This window comes from Schistocerca cancellata, chromosome 8 (assembly GCF_023864275.1).
Source record: "Schistocerca cancellata isolate TAMUIC-IGC-003103 chromosome 8, iqSchCanc2.1, whole genome shotgun sequence".
NCBI classification, from domain to species: Eukaryota; Metazoa; Arthropoda; class Insecta; order Orthoptera; family Acrididae; genus Schistocerca; species Schistocerca cancellata.
The window spans coordinates 63218002-63240469 of record NC_064633.1 but is presented as its reverse complement, the minus strand read 5'-3'; the positions used below and the strand labels follow the sequence as shown (position 1 = coordinate 63240469).

Genomic DNA, 22468 nt, shown 5'->3' with positions numbered 1-22468 from the left:
GGGTGGAAAGGATAGTGGGTACGACCTCCCTCATTTTAGGGCACAATGAGATGTAGTCAAAATCCTGGAGAAGTATGTGATTCAGTTGCTCCAGTCTTGTGTGGTACTGAGTCATAAGGGAAACGCTCCTTTGTAGCCAGATAGTGCGACTTTTGGAGGTGGTAGTGACTTGTGTGATAAGGCACAGAAGATCTGTTTCTGTGCTAGCTTGGAAGCGTAATTTTGGTTTGTGAAGGCCTCAGTGAGACCCTTGGTATAATTTGACAGGGACTGCTTGTCCTGTTGTTACGGTAGCAATGGGTGGATGGGCTGTATGGAAGTGCCTTTTTGGTATGGAATGGGTGGCAGCTGTCGAAGTGCAGGTATTGCTGGTGGTTGGAAGGTTTGATATGGACAGAGGTACTGACGTAGCCATCTTTAAGGTGGATGTCAGCATTATTGAAGATGGTTTGTTGGGTCAAACAAAACTGGGTGAAGCAAATGGGAGAGCAGGTGTTGAGGTTCTGGAGCAATGTGGATAGGATGTCCTCACCCTTGATTCAAAATATGAAGATGTCATCAATGGATCTGAACCATGTGAGGGGTTTGGGATTCTGGGTGGTTAGGAATGATTCCTCTACATGGCCCATGAATAGGTTAGTATTGAATGGTGCCAGGATGCCCATAGCCATAACATGGATTTGTTTGTAGTTGATGCTTTCAAAGGTGAAGTAACTGTGAGTGAGGATATAGTTGGTCATTGTGACCAGGAAGGAGGTTGTACATTTGGAATCCAGTGGGCATTGGGAAAGATAGTGTCCAACAGCAGAAAGGCCCTGGGCATTAGGGACGTTAGTGTAAAGGGAGGTGGCATCAATAGTGAGTAGCAGGGCACTGTGTTGTTGTTGTTGTTGTTATAGTCTTCAGTCCTGAGACTGGTTTGATGCAGCTCTCCATGCTACTCTATCCTGTGCAAGCTGCTTCATCTCCCAGTACCTACTGCAACCTACATCCTTCTGAATCTGCTTAGTGTATTCATCTCTTGGTCTCCCTCTACGATTTTTACCCTCCACGCTGCCGTCCAATACTAAATTGGGGATCCCTTGATGCTTCAGAACATGTCCTACCAACCGATCCCTTCTTCTAGTCAAATTGTGCAACAAACTTCTCTTCTCCCCAATCCAATTCAATACTTCCTCATTAGTTATGTGATCTACCCATCTAATCTTCAGCATTCTTCTGTAGCACCACATTTCGAAAGCTTCTATTCTCTTCTTGTCCAAACTATTTATCGTCCATGTTTCACTTCCATACATGGCTACACTCCATACAAATACTTTCAGAAACAACTTCCTGACACTTAAATCTATACTCGATGTTAACAAATTTCTCTTCTTCAGAAATGTTTTCCTTCCCATTGCCAGTCTACATTTTATATCCTCTCTACTTCGACCATCATCAGTTATTTTGCTCCCCAAATAGCGAAACTCCTTTACTACTTAAGTGTCTCATTTCCTAATCTAATTCCCTCAGCATCACTCGACTTAAGTAGACTACATCCCATTATCCTTGTTTTGCTTTTGTTGATGTTCATCTTATATCCTCCTTTCGAGACACTATCCATTCTGTTCAACTGCTCTTCCAAGTCCTTTGCTGTCTCTGACAGAATTACAATGTCATCGGCGAACCTCAAAGTTTTTATTTCTTCTCCATGGATTTTAATACCTACTCCGAATTTTTCTTTTGTTTCCTTCACTGCTTGCTCAATATACAGATTGAATAATATCGAGGAGAGGCTACAATGCTGTCTCACTCCCTTCCCAACCACTGCTTCCCTTTCATGTCCCTCGACTCTTATAACTGCCATCTGGTTTCTGTACAAATTTTAAATAGCCTTTCGCTCCCTGTATTTTACTCCTGCCACCTTCAGAATTTGAAAGAGAGTATTCCAGTCAATATTGTCAAAAGCTTTCTCTAAGCCTACAAATGCTAGAAATGTAGGTTTGCCTTTCCTTAATCTAGCTTCTCAGATAAGTCGTAGGGTCAGTATTGCCTCACGTGTTCCGATATTTCTACGGAATCCGAACTGATCTTCCCCAAGGTCGGTTTCTACTAGTTTTCCATTCGTCTGTAAAGAATTCGCATTAATATTTTGCAGCTGTGACTTATTCAACTGATAGTTTAGTAATTTTCACACCTGTCAACACCTGCTTTCTATGGGATTGGAATTATTAAATTCTTCTTGAAGTCTGAGGATATTTCGCCTGTCTCATACATCTTGCTCACCAGATGGTAGAGTTTTGTTAGGCCTGGCTCTCCCAAGGCTGTCAGTAGTTCTAATGGAATGTTGTCTACTCCCGGGGCCTTGTTTCGACTCAGGTCTTTCAGTGCTCTGTCAAACTCTTCACGTAGTATCGTATCTCCCATTTCATCTTCATCCACATCCTCTTCCATTTCCATAATACTGTCCTCAAGTACATCGCCCTTGTATAGACCCTCTACATACTCCTTCCACCTTTCTGCTTTCCCTTCTTTGTTTAGAACTGGGTTTCCAACTGAGCTCTTGATATTCATACAAGTGGTTCTCTTTTCTCCAAAGGTCTCTTTAATTTTCCTGTAGGCAGTATCTATCTTACCCTTAGTGAGATAAGCCTCTATATCCTTAAATTTGTCCTCTAGCCATCCCTGCTCAGCCATATTGCACTTCCTGTCGATCTCATTTTTGAGACGTTTGTATTCCTTTTTGCCTTCTTCATTTACTGCATTTTTATATTTGCTCCTTTCATCAATTAAATTCAATATTTCTTCTGTTACCCAAGGATTTCTACTACCCTCATCTTTTTACCTACTTGATCCTCTGCTGCCTTCACTACTTCATCCCTCAAAGCTACCCATTCTTCTTTTATTTTATTTCTTTCCCCCATTCCTGTCAATTGTTCCCTTATGCTCTCCATGAAACTCTGTACAACCTCTGGTTCTTTCAGTTTATCCAGGTCCCATCTCCTTAAATTCCCACCATTTTGCAGTTTCTTCAGTTTTAATCTACAGATCATAACCAACAGATTGTGATCAGAGTCCACATCTGCCCCTGGAAATGTCTTACAATTTAAAACCTGGTTCCTAAATCTCTGTCTTACCATTTTATAATCTATCTGATACCTTTTAGTATCTCCAGGGTTCTTCCATGTATACAACCTTCTATCATGATTCTTAAACCAAGTGTTAGCTATGATTAAGTTGTGCTCTGTGCAAAATTCTACCAGGCGGCTTCCTCTTTCATTTCTTAGCCCCAATCCATATTCACCTACTACGTTTCCTTCTCTCCCTTTTCCTACACTCGAATTCCAGTCACCCATGACTATTAAATTTTCGTCTCCCTTCGTGTCACCGTGTGATTAAGGAAAAGGAACTGTGGAGAGTCGGTGGAGGAAATAGTTGGTGTCTCTTATATAGAAGAGCAGGTTGCAGGAATAGGCTGAAGGTGTTGGTTTACAAGATCAGATATTCTCTCAGTGGGCACACAGCAACCAGCAACTATGGGGAGTTCTGAGTGATTGAGTTTAAGGACTTTACGAAGCATGTAGAAAGTAGGAGTGCAGGGAGTGGTAGGGGTGAGGACAGAAATAGACTCTGGGGAGAGGTTTTGGGATGGACCTAAGGATTTGAGGAGAGACTGGAGATCATGTCGGATTTCTGGTATGGGGTCACGGTGACAGGGCTCATACGTGAATGAATCTGACAGCTGGTGGAGTCCTTTTGTCTGGTAATCCTTGTGACTCAAAACTACAATGGTGGAGCCTTTTAGGATTATAAGGTCAGGATCAGTTTTTAAGTGATGGACTTTCGGTGGTTAGCCTGCATTTTGAGGGATTTGGGGAAATTACGGTGAGGCAAGGTTCGAGGTTAAGAAATTCTGGAAAGTTAATGGGGTGATTTGGGGCAGTGGGGGTGGATCACAGTTGGATAGAGGAGTGAACTGAGTCAGGTAGGGTTCACTGATGGTTTTGGGTTGAGTCTAATTGGTAGGGTTGGTGGTGAAAATGTGTTTCCACAGTAGGGACCAGCAGAAGGAGAGAAAGACTTTAACAAGTCCAGCGTGACTGAATTTGGGAGTGGGGCAACATTAAAGACCTTTGGAAAGGGCTTGTACTTCTGCAGGTTTAAGGCTGTTAGAGAAAAGATTCATAACTGTGATTTGGGTCTGTTTATTATCCATTTCATAGTTACTGTTCCCTGACTTTGTGCTGATATTCTGATCACAGCATGGTATCATGGAAATGTCTACTTTTATTTGGCTAGTTGAAAAGCAGATGGCATACACATTAATATTTAAGACAAAGTGTGCGTTTTTTGAGCATTTTTCACATTAGAAGTCAGACCGGATTAAGAGAAAAATTTCTTTTGCACAGTTTAAAGATACAACAAGTGTAGTTGCTTTCCAATTATTCATTTTTCCCTAATAATGGTGGGTGTAGATTGCTGCAATTCTCCTCTTGGTGATACATGTTAACAAGAAGAAAAGTGTAGATACAAGCTCTGTTATTACCTTTCATAGCTGTTATGTTTTTAGCACTTAAATCAGCATAAAGCACTAATAGTACATCTTTAATTTATCTGTGTTTGCATTTCTATGCGCCTTATGCACATGGTGCTATATTACCGGGTCTTTGAATATTACCTCCAGTTCATTGTTCATTGTTGGTGTCTACATTGAGACTTCCTGTCAGATAGGAAACAATTGTGCTCCCATCTGCTGTTGTGTAGTCATGTGAGTCAGTGCTCGTAACATAATTAGTTTCTGTGTACTTGGGTGAAACATTTATGGAGTTGTGAAAAGTCTATGGTGATCAGTGCTTACTTTGATATTGAAAAAGAACAGGGCGTGAGCAGTTCTGTATCACAGTTAGTAAAAAGAACTTATGAATGTCTCAGTATTGGTGAAAACACAGTGAAGTGAATTTTAGGAAAATACAGAGAACCTTTATGTCTTGTATCACCAAGAAACAGTTCTGGCTGGTGACAGAAGTTTGTACTGATCGAGTTTACACAAAGCCACAAGAGATAAAAATCCATGATTACTATGTTGAAAAGCAGTTTCCAACAGTGGTAGCCATGTTGTAAAAGTTGAAGATTGATGTGAATGGTTTTCCTGAAATGAGTGAAACAGTCCTTTGGCATGGTATTCGAAAACTGGGCTTCAGATACAAAAAGTTCAACAAAAAACCTGTGCTGGTGCTGATGGAAAATAAGCAGTTGACAGGAAAAAAGAGACAAGTTCTTGCAGGAAATAAGACACTTACACAACACTGGGTGGATTCTTTATTACACTGATGAGAGTTGGTGTGCTGCAAATCATCCCAGAATGTTTCGATGGTAGGAACAAAAAATGCCTTATGCATCAGAAAATGTATATGATTGTCACAGAGGAAGTGTTCAAGAGTGGAATGGTTGGAAAGGAGGAATTGAAACACTATTTGGTTCAGTAAAAAGTATTATAATGTACCACACTGATAACTATGATGGATTCATGCTTATGTTTTATTGAGCAAAAAGGAGGTGCAGATTATCATTCTGAATGAGCCATTAATAAATGCAGTGGAACTTGTATCTAAAAACAAAGATGATGAGACTTACCAAACAAAAGTGCTGGCAGGTCGATAGACACACAAACAAACACAAACATACACACAAAATTCAAGCTTTCGCAACAAACGGCTGCTTCGTCAGGAAAGAGGGAAGGAGAGGGAAAGACGAAAGGATGTGGGTTTTAAGGGAGAGGGTAAGGAGTCATTCCAATCCCGGGAGCGGAAAGTCTTACCTTAGGGGGAAAAAAGGACAGGTATACACTCGCGCACACACACACACATACCCATCCGCATATACACAGACACAAGCAGACATTTGTTTGGGCAGAGATGTCAGTCGAGGCGGAAGTACAGAGGCAAAGATGTTGTTGAAAGATGGGTGAGGTATGAGCGGCGGCAAATTGAAATTAGAAATTAGTGGAGATTGAGGCCTGGCGGATAGCGAGAAGAGAGCATATGCTGAAGGGCAAGTTCCCATCTCCGGAGTTCTGACAGGTTGGTGTTAGTGGGAAGTATCCAGATAACCCAGACGGTGTAACACTGTGCCAAGATGTGCTGGCCGTGCACCAAGGCATGTTTAGCCACAGGGTGATCCTCATTACCAACAAACACTGTCTGCCTGTGTCCATTCATGTGAATGGACAGTTTGTTGCTGGTCATTCCCACATAGAAGGCTTCACAGTGTAGGCAGGTCAGTTGGTAAATCATGTGGGTGCTTTCACACGTGGCTCTGCCTTTGATTGTGTACACCTTCCGGGTTACAGGACTGGAGTAGGTGGTGGTGGGAGGGTGCATGGGACAGGTTTTACACCGGGGGCGGTTACAAGGGTAGGAGCCAGAGGGTAGGGAAGGTGGTTTGGGGATTTCATAGGGATGAACTAAGAGGTTACGAAGATTAGGTGGATGGCGGAAAGACACTCTAGGTGGAGTGGGGAGGATTTCATGAAGGATGGATCTCATTTCAGGGCAGGATTTGAGGAAGTCGTATCCCTGCTGGAGAGCCACATTCAGAGTCTGATCCAGTCCCGGAAAGTATCCTGTCACAAGTGGGGCACTTTTGGGGTTCTTCTGTGGGAGGTTCTGGGTTTGAGGAGATGAGGAAGTGGCTCTGGTTATTTGCTTCTGTACCAGGTCGGGAGGGTAGTTACGGGATGCGAAAACTGTTTTCAGGTTGTTGGTGTAATGGTTCAAGGATTCCGGACTGGAGCAGATTCGTTTGCCACGAAGACCTAGGCTGTAGGGAAGGGACCGTTTGATGTGGAATGGGTGGCAGCTGTCATAATGGAGGTACTGTTGCTTGTTGGTGGGTTTGATGTGGATGGACATGTGAAGCTGGCCATTGGACAGGTGGAGGTCAACGTCAAGGAAAGTGGCATGGGATTTAGAGTAGGACCAGGTGAATCTGATGGAACCAAAGGAGTTGAGGTTGGAACTTGAGTTGTTTAGAGTATTTTTGTTGTTGTAACAATATTTGTTGATGAAGAAACATGTTTCTACAGCCAACTTAGAATTTTGGTAGTGGAGAAAGGATCTCATTCAGTCTTATGCAGTCTGGGCTCCCAACCTACAGGGATTAAATAGAACTTGCAATTTCAAATGTTTGTGTGAGCAGACTAATATCATTCCCTAATTATGGACATTGTAGTATGTTTTATTCCTGATTTGGAAGTGAGAAACCACACATTGTGGAAATCAGATCTTCAATGTGGGCAATAATGTGAACAGCTCATGTTTATGAAACTGCCCATACACCCCAGAATTTGTTCCTGATAGAAGATGACGTCGCAGCAGTCAGCTCTTTGGCACTGGTTAATGTGAGGTGTCATGCCACCTCCAGCATGGGCCTCACATGCACCACAGTCCACACAACCCTATGTACAGTTAAACCAGCAGTGACAGGACATGTCAGTGGCAGCACCGTGGTCTAGCTGTAAACATTGCTTTCCTCACTGTGCGTGTTTTTTAATTGGTGCACAACACGCCACAGATGAGACAAGAAGGGGCGATTCAGGAGCTATGTTAAAGCAGTTCTCATGCAAATATGCTACAATATGTGTAAGTTAATCAAACAAGTGATAAATCTATGGAACCGCAAATGTACTTGTATGCATTTATAAGGAAACATCCTGTGAAGTTACTTCTGGAGACTGATGCTTCAGTGTACTTGCTAAAGCAACCCACTTACTTAAGTTTGTCGTTGCTGCCCTTGCTGTCAGCTTAAACAAACTTTGGGTCTAAGGATACTATCATGTTCTTTTGTTACAGAAATTTCCAGTGTCTTTTGTTACAGAAATTTCCAGTGTTACTCACTCACAACTCTGTCATTTGTCCAGCAAATTTTCTTGTGGTAACTGACTGCATAGACTCTTTCAGATTTATGGTTCAAGAAACAGTACACACCATGCATTGTGAAGGTCCTTGCACTGCCATAAAGACACTCTATAATGTACATGACCAAACCTTCTCACCTGGATTAAGGAAAGCAACTTATGTCAAAGCTGACCTTGCTTTTAAGGACTAACTGCCCCATGTTTTTTCAAAGGACATCTAGTGCCCCCATCTCTAAAGCACACCATTTTTTTATTAAAAAAAAAAACAGAATTGGACAGACTCATTAAAGAAGATGTGTTAATGTCTATTCCCTATAGTCAGTGGACCACTCTACTGGAAACAGTACACAATTGGTACCTCGAGCTGATTTTAAGGTAATGGTAAACACAGCAGCTGAAGTGAAGACTCATCTCCTACTGACCCAGAATGAACTCTTTGCAGAATTAGGGCACAGCAACTTGTTCAATAAAACTGGCAATGCAGAGGCATAATTTTAAATTGCCCAGGATGCAGCACGACAACCTTTCCTGGTGCTCAGTACGCCATAAGGCCTCTATCGCCATAATTGGTAACCTTTTGAAATTTCTTCATCTCCTGCCGTATTCCAGAATATTATGGATTAAATCCTACAGGGTATTACGAACTATGCTGCATGCCTTGGTGGTATCTTGGTTACAGGTGCACCTTGAGAGAACCATCTCCACAACCTCGACCTCTCGTTCCAAAGGCTGGCAGCAAAGGACTATAATGTTCTTTCATGCAATCATCCATGAAATATTTGTGGTTCTACCTCTCTGCCAATGGACTCCAACAAGAGAAGATTATGTTGCAGCTAGTACCTGCTAGGAAATACATCTACATCTACATCCATACTCCAAGCCACCTGACGGTGTGTGGCGGAGCATACTTTGAGTACCTCTATCGGTTCTTCCTTCTATTCCAGTCTCGTATTGTTCGTGGAAAGAAGGATTGTCGGTATGCCTCTGTGTGGGTTCTAATCTCTCTGATTTTATCCTCATGGTCTATTCGTGATATATACTTAGGAGGGAGCAATATACTGCTGGACTCCTTGGTGAAGGTATGTTCTTCAAACTTCAACAAAAGGCCATACCGAGCTACTGAGCGTCTCTCCTGCAGAGTCTTCCACTGGAGTTTATCTATCACCTCCGTAACGCTTTCGCGATTACTAAATGATCCTGTAACGAAGCGTGCTGCTCTCCGTTGGATCTTCTTTATCTCCTCTATCAACTCCACCTGGTACGGATCCTGCACTGGTGAGCAATATTCAAGCAGTGGGCGAACAAGTGTACTGTAACCTACTTCCTTTGTTTTCGGATTGCATTTCCTTAGGATTCTTCCAATGACTCTCAGTCTGGCATCTGCTTTACCGACGATCAACTTTATATGATCATTCCATTTGAAATCACTCCTAATACCTACTCCCAGATAATTTATGTAATTAACTGCTTCCAGTTGCTGACCTGCTATATTGTAGCTAAATGATAAGGGATCTTTCTTTCTATGTATTCGCAGCACATTACACTTGCCTGCATTGAGATTCAATTGCCATTCCCTGCACCATGCACCAATTCGTTGCAGATCCTCCTGCATTTCAGTACAATTTTCCATTATTACAACCTCTCGATACAATACAGCATCATCTGCAAAAAGCCTCAGTGAACTTCCGATGTTATCCACAAGGTCATTTATGTATATTGTGAATAGCAATGGTCCTACAACACTCCCCTGCAGCACACCTGAAATCACTCTTACTTCGGAAGACTTCTCTCCATTGAGAATGACATGCTGCATTCTGTTATCTAGGAACTCTTCAATCCAATCACACAATTGGTCTGATAGTCCATATGTTCTTACTTTGTTCATTAAACGACTGTGGGGAACTGTATCGAATGCCTTGCAGAAGTCAAGAAACACGGCATCTACCTGGGAATCCGTGCCTATGGCCCTCTGAGTATCATGGACGAATAGCGCGAGCTGGGTTTCACACGATCGTCTTTTTCGAAACCCATGCTGATTTCTACAGAGCAGATTTCTAGTCTACAGAAAAGTCATTATACTTGAACATATACGTGTTCCAGAATTCTACAACTGATCGATGTTAGAGATATAGGTCTATAGTTTCTGCACATCTGTTCGACATCCCTTCTTGAAAACGGGGATGACCTGTGCCCTTTTCCAATCCTTTGGAATGCTACACTCTTCTAGAGACCTACAGTACACCGCTGCAAGAAGGGGGAAATAATGTCCGACACTACACCAAATACCCTCCGCGGTTTTCTAGTGACTTACAGTGTCACCCCAACTGAAAGCTACAGCTCAGCACAGCACCCATTGGATGTACTGCGCCCACCACTGGCATGTATCAGTGTCAAGGCTTCTTCCATCTGCATGCGCAGCCTTGGTGTGGGTCTGGATGTTTGGATACCCCCCCCCCCCCCCCAATTAGGATCCACAGGATGATTTACATCTGCCAGAGGTCTGTGATGTGTACCATGGCCACTGCCCACAGTATTCTGTGGTAGTGACAAAATCAACTTCACCTATGCCATCCTGGTTAGTCTGCCCATTTCCACACGTCCACCAGACCCTCTGGATCTGGGGCGACTCATGCAACTTCCTTGGGCCTCGTACTGCCCCAATATTCTGCAGTGACTTCTGAGGACATCGATCTGCTGCTCCTCCCAGTGTCAGATTCTCCAGACCATGCACCACCTACATTTTAATCCCATGGTGGTCGCTGCGGGATGTGAAGGGGATCTAGTGGAACCACCTGGCATCCCTATGGAAAATAGGTGATGTAGCAACATTACTGTCAACTGCTGCGGTGCCATTACTCAGATGGTGTTTGTCATCAGGTACCCCTCTAATGAGACAATGCCAGACCCTTGCATATAAGCTGGCTGAATGTCAGTATGAGTCAGTCTTGATGCGATCAATGAAATGTGTGCTGATTAGATAATGGTCTGGTTTTCCATGTTTACATTTTGGGCTCAGGTCAATATCGCCAGAACTCTGATAGCGCACGAGTTTGATCACAATTGAACTGCTTACTCTAGCATGCATTGTTCCCGAAGTGTTCTGTACCAGATTTCACTCTAGCAAACAAACAGAATGCAAGTCTCTACTAATTTCAAATGTAACTCATGTTTACAAAAGTTTTCATTGGCAAAATACTACTGATCACATGTTGGGTATACTTCAGTTTACACTGTTATTTTCAATATTATCAACATCTTGGCATCCATAAAACAATCATAACTACAGCATGTGTAGCCAGACTTTACAAACATCTCAAAAAGTTTAGGTTACGGTCTTGGATGAAAAAACTAACAAGATTTCAGTCACGCTATGTATGGTCCATATCACAACACACATTATCAAGAAATTACTGCCTTACTCTCATACTACTGCTAGATATCTCAAGGGTGAAAAATACTATTGACTCCTCTCTCACATGATAATGGCAAAACTAGTACACCATACCTGTTTATCCATTGACTACTGGAAATGACAAACCTCAGTAACAACAATTAATGAGCAAGAAGACAACAAAGATTGTTTCTAACTTGTTTTGTTACTTGCTATATAAATTAAAAAAAAAGTATCCAAGTTAAACACATACATAATATCAGGTTCAGAAGTAAGAGTACCAGAGGCTCATTTGCCAGACAATGAGAAATATTTTTAAAAAAATCAAATAAACCACTGAATTAACATTTAATAAATACAAAGAGAGAGTGACTAAACACAGGCACTACTCAATAAAGAGCCTCTATTATTTTTTATTTGTAAGCATATTTCATTTAGTCTTAGGTTAGGAAGAGACTTCTCCTACATGATCTACCATCCAGTAGGTCTTCCAATGATTGCAGGACTTCCTGAAATTACAATACTGAAAGCAATTGGGGATCAAATATTGCACACAGAGTCATCCTATTCATCCAAGAAGACTTCACAATAGTGCTAATTATATATCTGTCTCACCTTAGGAATACCTGAGAACTAACTGGACAATCACGCATATCTGACTGCTACTTGCCAATACAAAAATCTCTGAAAATTACATCTAAAATTTGTTCACTGCTAACATGTCCTGTGATATGACCAATGTGTCTCAATGCCTTCCGCAGTTGGTGGGCAGCCAAGACCGTGTCACCAGTGCACTGGAAAAACCTGTCCAAACAATCGACACAGGCAACAAGGTGGTGTCGATGGCGAGCCTGTGTGAGTGCTGGGTTGACATTGGTTATTGTGCTCCCACACCTGAAAATGTGGTGACGATCATTATAATTTGTTACTTATAAATAAAGAAATTAAAAGATTCAGTTATATGATGGAATGCTAATATTATGACAGCAATTCTTAAAGTGGATAAAAATGCACTTATGTTGTCTGTGAATGTTGCATTGGGTACCAATGTTGTGAACAATTGGTGGGAACTTAATATGATGAACTCTGAGTTGATTATCAGTAGACAATCAGAGTGCTCATTCATAAACAAAGTTAGCTGGTATTTGGTTCTGTTAGGTTGGTTTAGGATAGAATTTAACCACATTGTCAGAATTTTCAGCAGAAGCAGAAATAAGACATGAAGCAGAGTATTACATTGACAAATGTATATCTTCAGCTATACTATACATAACTTTATTATGGCAATCATATTTTCATGCTGAGATTTGCTGGCTCTGCCAATTCACAAGCAAATTATAACATTCCAACCTAACCAAGGCAATGGGCTATGCTACAGGTCAGTCTGTCAGCACATTTAGTTTTCTTCCATTCACAACCATAACCTAGGCTTCAAGGCTTCACCACTGGTCAGTTTTTTGCAGTCACCAAAGAAATATGAATATCAGTAACCAACCTTAAAATCCACAATAAACAGATCAATAAAATTTACTGTGGTGCTCTCCATACAGAAAATAAATGTAATCAATTTGCATCTTCTGCTGAAAGAAATCATTAGATCAGTGATTCTCACTGACTACTGTCTTCTACAACCTGACTGGCTATTGTCAAAGTCAATGAACTGCCAACATCAGCATGTAACGCAAGAGCTGCCAACACCACAGGTGCACTGTAACCCCTAATGTGCACTACGCTGAGTGTGTGTTAAGTAGTCTGTTGTGCAATATTCTATTTACTGTGATTCAGTATTTAATATTTTGCATACTAAAAATATTTAACAATAAGGAACACATCTTACTGAATGATAGGTGTCTGAATGACATTTGGGTGTGTATGTAGACAACAGAAATCTAATGTTCCCTGATTAGTGACTGGAGATATGTAGAAATTCATGAAGAGTGGCTCATTTTGTCATAATTTATGAATGATAAGAGTCTCTCCTTTGAGCATTACAGAAGTACAAAAGGATGCGCATGATAGGAAAGTTGGTTCCTGTGTCAGTTTCCAGTGAGAGAGATGTCAGGACCCCGTTTCGCATCATATTAACGTCCAGAAAATGAAAAACATCTACCAGCTGCAAGTGGGATGCATCTCTTCATGTGATTTTTTATGTATTCAAACCCTGCTATATGTGTGAACCAATATCTCTCCCAACTCGTTCTTACAGGTGTCATTATTACATATCTTGAGCATCCAGTAGCAATGTTCCTGCACCCGCCATAATCTTTGCACAATGAGATGTGCAGTGACCAGAGGTACATGTTTGGTGTGGCAGCTTCTTTACTCTATACCAAGAAGGTGGTTCCAGATGGCATGGCAGTGCGCAATTACTGTTGTCCAGCATTGAATTGGTGAGTTATTTGCTGCAGCATGGCCTATCTACCTGTTGTTACAATCCAACGGTAAATGGCGACCCTGTCACGAGCACATTCCTATCCATGTCAGATGACTCTGGTTTTGGCAGGAAGTTGCTCATTATACAACAATGACATGGTGGCTGCAAGATCTCTGTGATGAAGTGCTAGGTCATACTGATGACCCATGATCTGGTCATAGGTAGGGTGACCAGACGTCCAGATTAATCCGGACAAATCTGCCTTTTTAGCTCCTTGTCCGGGGTCCGGGCGGATTTTTACAGTGTCCGGCTTTTTCGCAAACTTGAGCGTAATTTGTGCCGTTCTAATCCTCTTTTCTTAAATACTTTAACTATTGGCACAGCCTTCGTGATAAACACGCATGACGGCGGTGTTAGTAGGTGGCACCAAGACCTTCGATGTTATCATTGATCAACCTATAAGCGAATGCAAATATCAATTATTTAAAATTTTCGTTTCGTATCTTCCTTTGTATTGGCTTGGCTTCCTGTAGTGCATGTGTGATTTGTGAGTATAATTTTTAACTGAGTGAGTTACGTAACATATTTGGGTATGCCTAAACGAAAGTGTACATTTCCTGATCTCCTTTCCTGCAAATATCTGGCTTTCAAGAAAGGGAGAAATGAATTTGAAGAGGAATGTAAGATATGTGGAGCTGGAATGTACGTGTCAGTGGCCAATAAAGGTAAGAAATAACTCAACAGATTTATCAGTAAACTCTTCCGGGCTAAGTTGCCGTGGTCGATCTGTAGAACTTCTTCTCCCTGACGTTTCGTTCTCAACTACGGAGAACATCGTCCGAGGTGAGTCGACGACTGGCTGCTAGGAGTTGGGGCCGCCACTTATATAGAGATTGTAGGGGGCGCCACCACACATCATGTGGCGTCGATGTGCAGCTATCTCTGGCTATTGTCTGTTCTCTCGATTGCAGGCAATCGATTGTCACGTGATTGATGCAACGTCGACCGCCATATCTTATCCAATTTTAATCCTTCTTCTTTACAATTAAAATTGTATTGATGTTTGTGGATTTCAATTGCCTCTCTATACATACGTGTATAATAGTGCGACGTCCTCGCTAGCACGCTTGTTTCACCAAATTTTATTTCATGATCTCCATCCTTAAAAACATGTTCCGCTACTGCCGATTTGTCGATATGTCCCAAGCGACAGTTTTTTTTGTGCTCTGTCAACCGTGTATTGATGCTTCTTTTTGTAGTTCCTATGTAAACCCTGCCACAACTGATAAAGACGCCGGCCGTGAAAGCCTACATGGAATGAACTCAACAGATTAACTGTCATGGTTTTAGTTCATTGTTTCATAGTCATTCAATTTATTTGTATTCGGAAAGTTAAAGTGCAGTTTACATGTCATCAACTGCTGCTTGACTTGTAGATGTTGGTAGCGGTGCGTCAAATGAAGGGAGGTGAATGGTCTTACATTTTTCACTTTGTAAACGCTATAAAACGAAATGCATGTTGATTTGTCACTGAAATGTTAAATTTCTTGCACAGGTGGCCAAGATCTCTAACATCACATTGCCACTCAGAAGCATAAAAAAAAAAACCTTAAGGCTTCCAGTGCAATGTCTAGGATAGACACATTATTTCAGCAACAACAATCTACTTCTGCTATAAGCCACAGAGTTCTTGCTGGAGAAGGAGCATTAGCATTCCATAAAGTTAGGCATCATTTTAGCTACAGATCAATGGATTGTACGCCAAAATTAAATGAGTCAATTTATTTTGAGTTGGATGTTGCTAAAAATTCACCAATAACAAAAACTCAAAGTATTATAAATAATGTGATTCCTCCGCATGCCCTGACTGTAACAATGGAAGATTTGAGTGGCATATCTTGTTTTGGTGTCTCTACTGATGGAAGTAACCATGGCAATATAAAAATGTTTCCGATTGTTATACAATATTTTGACTACAAACAGGGTGGTTTAAAAACAAAAGTAATCGAGCTAAAATCTACTCCAAATGAAACATCTGAGACAGTTGCAGAGTACATTACAGAAACTTTCCAGCATTTGGGTATTGTTAATATGTGTGTGTCATTTACTGGTGATAATGCAAACACAAACTTTGGAGGTATTAACCACAAGGAAGGCACTAATATATACAGCAGATTAAAGACATCTCTGAAAAATGAGCATTTAATTGGAGTGGGATGTCTAGCTCACATTTTACACAATACAATTCAGCATGGAGCTGATTGTGTTTCTATTGATTTAGAGTGTATTATTGCAAAAATACATAATTATTTTTCTATTTACAGTTAGAACAGAACGGTTGTGATCTTTCTGTAAATTTGTTGAAGTTAATTACAAACAAGTCCTGTCTCATCTGAAAAGTAGGTGACTGACTCTTTTTCCAGCCATTGAAAGGGTACTGATAATGTAGGCTGCTCTTAAAGCTTGCTTTCTCTCTGAAAGCAAACCACCAAAAGTTTTGTTTCAATTTTATGAGAACAGTTTGAGTGAAGCTTACTTATGGTATTTGCATTCAGTGATGTCTTTGTTCAGTACAAGTATTCTGGAATTGGAAAAGGACAATAACTCTGTGGTTGATGCGACTGAAATTTTAGAGTCAGTATGTAAGGTGCTTGAAGACCGATTAAGTGAAAAATTCATTTGCTTAAGGTCAAGCAGATCCTGAAAATTGCACCAGAGGAAGGCTTCGAGAAAGAAGTCAGACTTTTTATGGAGGAAGCTATTTTACTTTATCAATCATGCCATGAATATTTGAAACGGCAGATCTGTATGTTCGAGGCTTCTCATGTTTTAGATGGATGTCACTTAAAAATGATTTTTGCTACAGTGATGATGAGAAAAGCCTTGTGTATTTGCAGGAGAAATGTAAAGCCTTTGAAATTGAATATGCAAAATGTTTTGGTAAGTTCTGCAATTTCAGGCAATTTCTAAAAAGCAATAATGATGATCCAGAATTTAGGACTTTATCTTGTAGTAAAAAATGGGCAAATTTTTTTTGTGACACTAAGTCAGTTGACTGTCACTTAGAGTTGCTGAAACTTGCTGAATACTTTTTCAGTATTTAAGGACATAATGCTAATGCGAAAAGAATATTTTCTCTAATTACCACACAGTGAACTGATGAGAGGAATAGATTAAATCTTGAATCAGTGAAAGGTTTGTTGATGGTCCAATATAATTTAAAAGAGTTTTCATGTGTCATTTTACAATTATCTGTTAAGTAAGCCTAAACTTCTGCAAAAAATTGATTCCTCCGAGAAGTATCAGAAATTGTTAAGGAATGTATGTATGTTGTTCTATAAATAATAAACTCATTTATTAAAATTGAACATATGTTTGATGGGGAATACTGCAGATGATGATAGCACCCGTCAGCTTTGGACAAGTCACATGAAAGTAGCCAATCAGGAGTGGCATTTAGGCAGCCGTCTTTGTTAAATCTTAACACTACGTGTAAATATAGAAACAATTGATGCCACACTGTCACCATAATCAATGTTTTTAATTTAAAATAAAAACATATTGCTCTGGGAATCACCACCTGACCACCAGTAACAATTAATTACTAGTTTTACTGGTAATTACCGGCAGTCACGTGACTTGCCCAAAGCTGATGGATGGTGTCCTCATCTGCAGTTGACCCGTTTGATGTGTCCTCTTTTTTTCTTCCTTTGTCCTCCTTTTTGAAGCCACTTGTCCTCCTTTTTAAATAATTGCATCTGGTCACCCTAGTCATACGTAAATGTGCTGATATTGTACGTTTTGTCAGTCTTGTTCTAACCTGTCAGGCCAACAACTACTACAAGATCTGAAAACACTGTAGGCATGGTGGCAACAGGCCACTCTCTTTCTGCCGCAGCAGTTATGTCCAATTCAACTACTCATATGTGAACTAACATTCTACAATGCAATCCATAGAATATTTAAGTGTATTAAGCTCTTTTCTGAACATTCTTTCCTGCATTTTGCACACCTGGAGATCCAAATGGTGAATCTTTTTATCTCCTTCCAGACTTTTTTGTGAGGAAAGGGGTCACTCTCAGAACATTTTTTCTGCGGATATTTTCTTTGTGACTTCAATGCTGTGGTTTAAATTGCTTTCTTCATTGTAATGCTGTTGATTACAGCTGATTCTTTGAATATTATGGTCAGTTTCTCATCTTGTAGGATGAGGGTGCTCTGGAATTAAATGTGCATGTATCTTAATATGAGGGCTGGAACTTAAATGGTGGCAACTATTTATTCACAACCGATACAAAAGAGCTACATGTTTGCACTTGTTACTGTCCTTGAAAGTGGTCACCAGTGTTGTGTAGGACCCCTTGCTAGTGAAGTTGAAGGTGTAATATACCATTAGCAGAGCCTGTTCTGTTGATGGTGCGAATGGAGTGGTCTTAAGTTACGGTGATTCTCATGTACGACTGTGATGGTCTTATCCTAACGCATTATGTTCCTCCATGGCAGACCGTCAGTACACAGTATTACTGTTTGTTTTTGGAGCATCACCTGTGACCAGCTTTGTGAAAGAAGCGAAAACACTTTCTGCGCAATCCACCCATCATTTTGCACGACAATGTGCAAGTGCATACAGCGGAAGCTGTGGCTGCTCTGTTCGGTCGATAGGACTGGGAAGTACTGTACCATCTACCATACTCCCCGGACTTAAGCCCTTGTGACTTTGATTTGATTCCAAAGATGAAGGAACCACTTCGTGGCATTTGCTTCAGAACTGTTCAAGAGATTCGACAGGCAGTAGACCACTCCATTCGCACTATCAACAGAACAGGCTCTGCTAACGGTATACTATGCCTTCCACATCACTGGCAATGGGTTCTACACAATACTGGTGAATACTTTGAAGGACAGTAACAGGTGCAAACATGTAACTCTTTTGTATCAGTTATGAATAAATAGTTGCCACTATTTAAGTTCCAACCCTCATAGTTACAGTATTACCAGAACAGATGATACAAGCACAAGAAACCATTATTAAAAACTGAAGGGTTCTCTGGCACTTTCCAAGTCCATTAATTTTGTTAGAAGCTTTCACTGCTAATGCAGGATGCCCAAACTGACATTCACATGTTTGACTTCCTACATGGGTACTTGCCCCTCTTGAACTCAGTTGCTGCACCAGCAACTTAAGAATAGATGTTTGTTTGCAACACTAGTTAGTTGTCTCTGTGGTACACAATTGTGAACAACGAAGGCAACTTTCAACAGAAGATGCTCACAATGTTCACAATCTGAAAAACTGTGTTTATCAGCTGCTTAATGTTCATAAAGATGGGCCTGCAAATGAATGTTAATAATTTTACTGAAAGCAAAATAAAGAGAATAATAATGAAAAAAATGCTGCAGTAAAGAATATTTTCCATTTTAACTGAACATAAGAATGTATACACAGGGTGAACATGATCAAAAACGACTAACTGCAGGGACAGGGAGGGAAAAAAGTCATATGAACTTCTGTCCAGAAATGCAATGTTGCCACAGCAGATGGCACTAATGAATGAGAGCTCCTATGACCACGTGCCATGTCTGTAGGCAACAGATAATGATTATGCAAATTGACGATGCCAGTTCTGGTAAAGGTTGCTTTGTTGGTAAAGAGGACTGATGACAGAAATCCCATAATTGTGATGGTCTGGTGCAAAACTCTTCAACAAAATCCTCTCCATAGTGGGAAATCTGCTGCTGATAATCCTTGCACTCAATGCAGGTGGTAGGGATAGCAGCAGTTGTCATGCAGGGTACACATAATCATACTTGGCTCACACCATGTTGGACGGCCATTTGCTTGGAGCTTGTACTAGGATTCATCTCAATATCCTGTAGAATTCAGTCCTCCAAATCTGGTGTACGCACAGTCCGCCGCCTCCCTGCACATTCATCTGTCTGGAAGGAAGCATGATCACACAATGCCCCAAAAGGGCTTGGAATGTTGTGTGATGCAGTTGGCGTCTGTGAGGGTACTTGTCTTGGTATAGCTGTGCTGCTTTTCAACCATTTCCATCTGCTTGGCTGTACATAAACAACATTTTGGCTTGTTCCTGACATGAATACCGGACCATTCTGCTGTTCACTGTACACTGCAACAATCACATAGCCTGCAACACACAAGGAACACGCGACACCACCGTCAGAGGAACTTTCATTCACCAGCGCCATCTACCATGGCAACGATGCATTTACGGACACTTGTCCACTGGACCTTTGTCCTCCACTTCCAGTCAGGAATCTGTCTTTGCAGTTTGTTGGTTTTATTAATGTTCACCATGTATACACCTGTTCAGAATGATTGGCCAGTATTTATTTCTAGGAAGCAACTTCCAAGTGCTTCCAACAGAAATGTATAAAGTAGGAAAAAAAAAAAAACTATCCTAGCTTCTGGAAGTGTTACTTTCTTCCACATGAACAATGATAATATTGGTTGCAGGGCGCTCAACGACATGGTTATCAGCAACCTTGCAGAATATGAACTAAATCCTTATTGAAAATACAGCCTTTCTTCATAAGCATTCTTCTTGGGCCAGAAACAAAACAGAGATAAGTTGTGGTAGGTTAGAAAGGAGGTACAGGTTTTTTAGACAACTGGATACAAGATACCCACTTGTTATGAAGAGAAAGGGAGACAAAGACAGTGTGGTGAATGTCAGAGAGAGCAAGAGATCTTTGACCAATCTCATCAGGTACCCTAACCCTGTGCCTCAAGACTTACATTTCCTCTGCAAAAATGCTCTTGACATTAACAAACAGCTAGACCTTCGATCTCTTACTGTCTCTGATGCATCTCCCTTAATTTATGTCTCCACTTGTGCTCACAACAGATGGGTCCCTCTTGTCCTGGGGTCTGAATCACCTGCCATTTCTTTAAACATTTCACATTTCCTTTCCAAGAAAGGAACTAATGGTTCCTAAAGCGAAGATAGTTTTTTGTAATTTGATGTGTGTCTATCAGTAGAATTTAGCATTTTCTTGCTGAAGTTAAGTGTTGACAGCCATTCTATCTTCCTCCAATTTTGTAGGCTTTTTGAGTAAATTTTCCATTGTATAAGGATCTGTTCATGCACTGAAGTTATTATGAAATATGATACATAATATGAAATATGATATGGGATGTACAAGACCTACGAAGGCTGTTAAATAATGAATTACCATAATTTTTATGGTCATAATTTCTGATGCTAGAATTTAATCTTATGATATTCTGTTAGATTAATGTGTGCAGGTGGGCAAGCTGAGACATGTTCAGCATTGCCTACTGCAACAAAGGAGGTGACTTGCAATGAACAATATGAGATTTTGAAATTCTGCAGTCATCTCAATAAATCTTCAGCTGAGGCATATGCAATATTACAGATGACCTAGGGAGAGTCTGTTCTTCCTTCAGCACAGTTAGAAGATCATTTAAACTGCTTACAGAGAGGAGACGATAAATTTCAAAGGAAGGTGGATCTGACACTTCAGTTACTGGCCTTGCAGAAGAAAATATTGACACCACTGCTGTCACAGAGAGAGAATCAACGAATAACCTTATGAACACTTTTGGACATATTGAAAATTTCATTGGATGCCACCCACTAGTTGCTGACAGAAATTTACATGAGACGTGTATGTACACGGTGGGTTTCAAGACTGCTGATTTCTGAACAAAAAGCCATTTGCGTGCAGCTCTGCATGCAGTTGAAATTGATGTTAGAGTAAGAGCCAGAGTTTCTTTCAAAAGTAATTAGTGCTGATGAAACTTTGCTACATTTTGATCCTGAGAGCAAACAGGAAAGCTCAGTGTGGAAATCTCCATAACCTAGTCCCCAAAAAAGCAAAAGTGGTTGCATCTGCTGGGAAAGTTATGATTATCTCATTTTTTGATATTCATAGAATGATTTATTGGCATATTGTACCTGCACACACATCAGTAACTGGACAATACTACAGGCTTGTGCTGGAAACTTTGTTATCAGGAACAAAAAAAATTGCAGACCCATGAAACAGGCTGGATGCTGCACCATGAGAAGGCACAACTGCATATTGGATATGTCGTTACTGAATATATTGCAAAAGTCAATTTGAAGTGCAGCCCTCACCCTCCTTGTAGTCAACATTTAGTCCCATGTGACTTTTTTCTGTTCCCTACCCTAAATAAACAGCTCTGTGGGAGGCATTTTCATCATCAGAAGCAGTAGCGAAGGGAGCAGAGGTGATTCTGAAGGACCTTTCAAAACATGGTTTCCAGCATGTCTTGCAGATTGCGAAAAACACTGGGACTAGTGCATCACATCCAGAGGAGACTATTCTGAGAAGAACTATCAAAATTATGAGGACTGAACAGGCACTCTGGAATTTGTGCCTGCAGTAATAAGCTAGATAATGGTATATGGGATAAAGCACAAGGTCTTTTGGAGATGCATACATTTCAGACAATTACATATTGTCTCATTTTCTCACAGTGTTGCTTCTCATTGATTTAGTTCTCATAAAGAATTTGAATAGATTTTTCAATCACATATGATGACATTGCAATAGATACATCTTTTCCCTCCACGCTGCTTTAGATTTATGTCAATTTGTTTTAAGTATATGTGACTCATCATCAAAAGATAAAGTGGTGCACTACAGGTGAAACTGATGTTTGTAAATACGAGGGGCATTTGAAAAGTCCGTGCAAAGTCCGAGAGATGGCACCACTGGTGCGTATTGAGGTCATGTTTAGTTAGTAGCATCTTTGGAAAGAATGCACACCAAGTTTCAGCCATACTGGTCTATTTCT

At 40.7% G+C, this 22468-nt stretch overlaps 1 protein-coding gene across 2 annotated transcripts in view; it reads right to left on the bottom strand.

Moving 5' to 3' along the window:
• Nucleotides 1–11246: 11246 nt before the first annotated feature.
• LOC126095240 (tRNA modification GTPase GTPBP3, mitochondrial) overlaps nucleotides 11247–22468 on the bottom strand; it is a 153268-nt gene continuing 142046 nt past the window's right edge. For both annotated transcript variants that reach the window (XM_049909991.1, XM_049909992.1), the window contains exon 8: nucleotides 11247–12179. In XM_049909991.1, coding sequence (XP_049765948.1) covers nucleotides 11948–12179 — 232 coding nt within the window. In that variant the 3' untranslated portion in view covers nucleotides 11247–11947. The remainder of the gene's footprint in view (nucleotides 12180–22468) is intronic.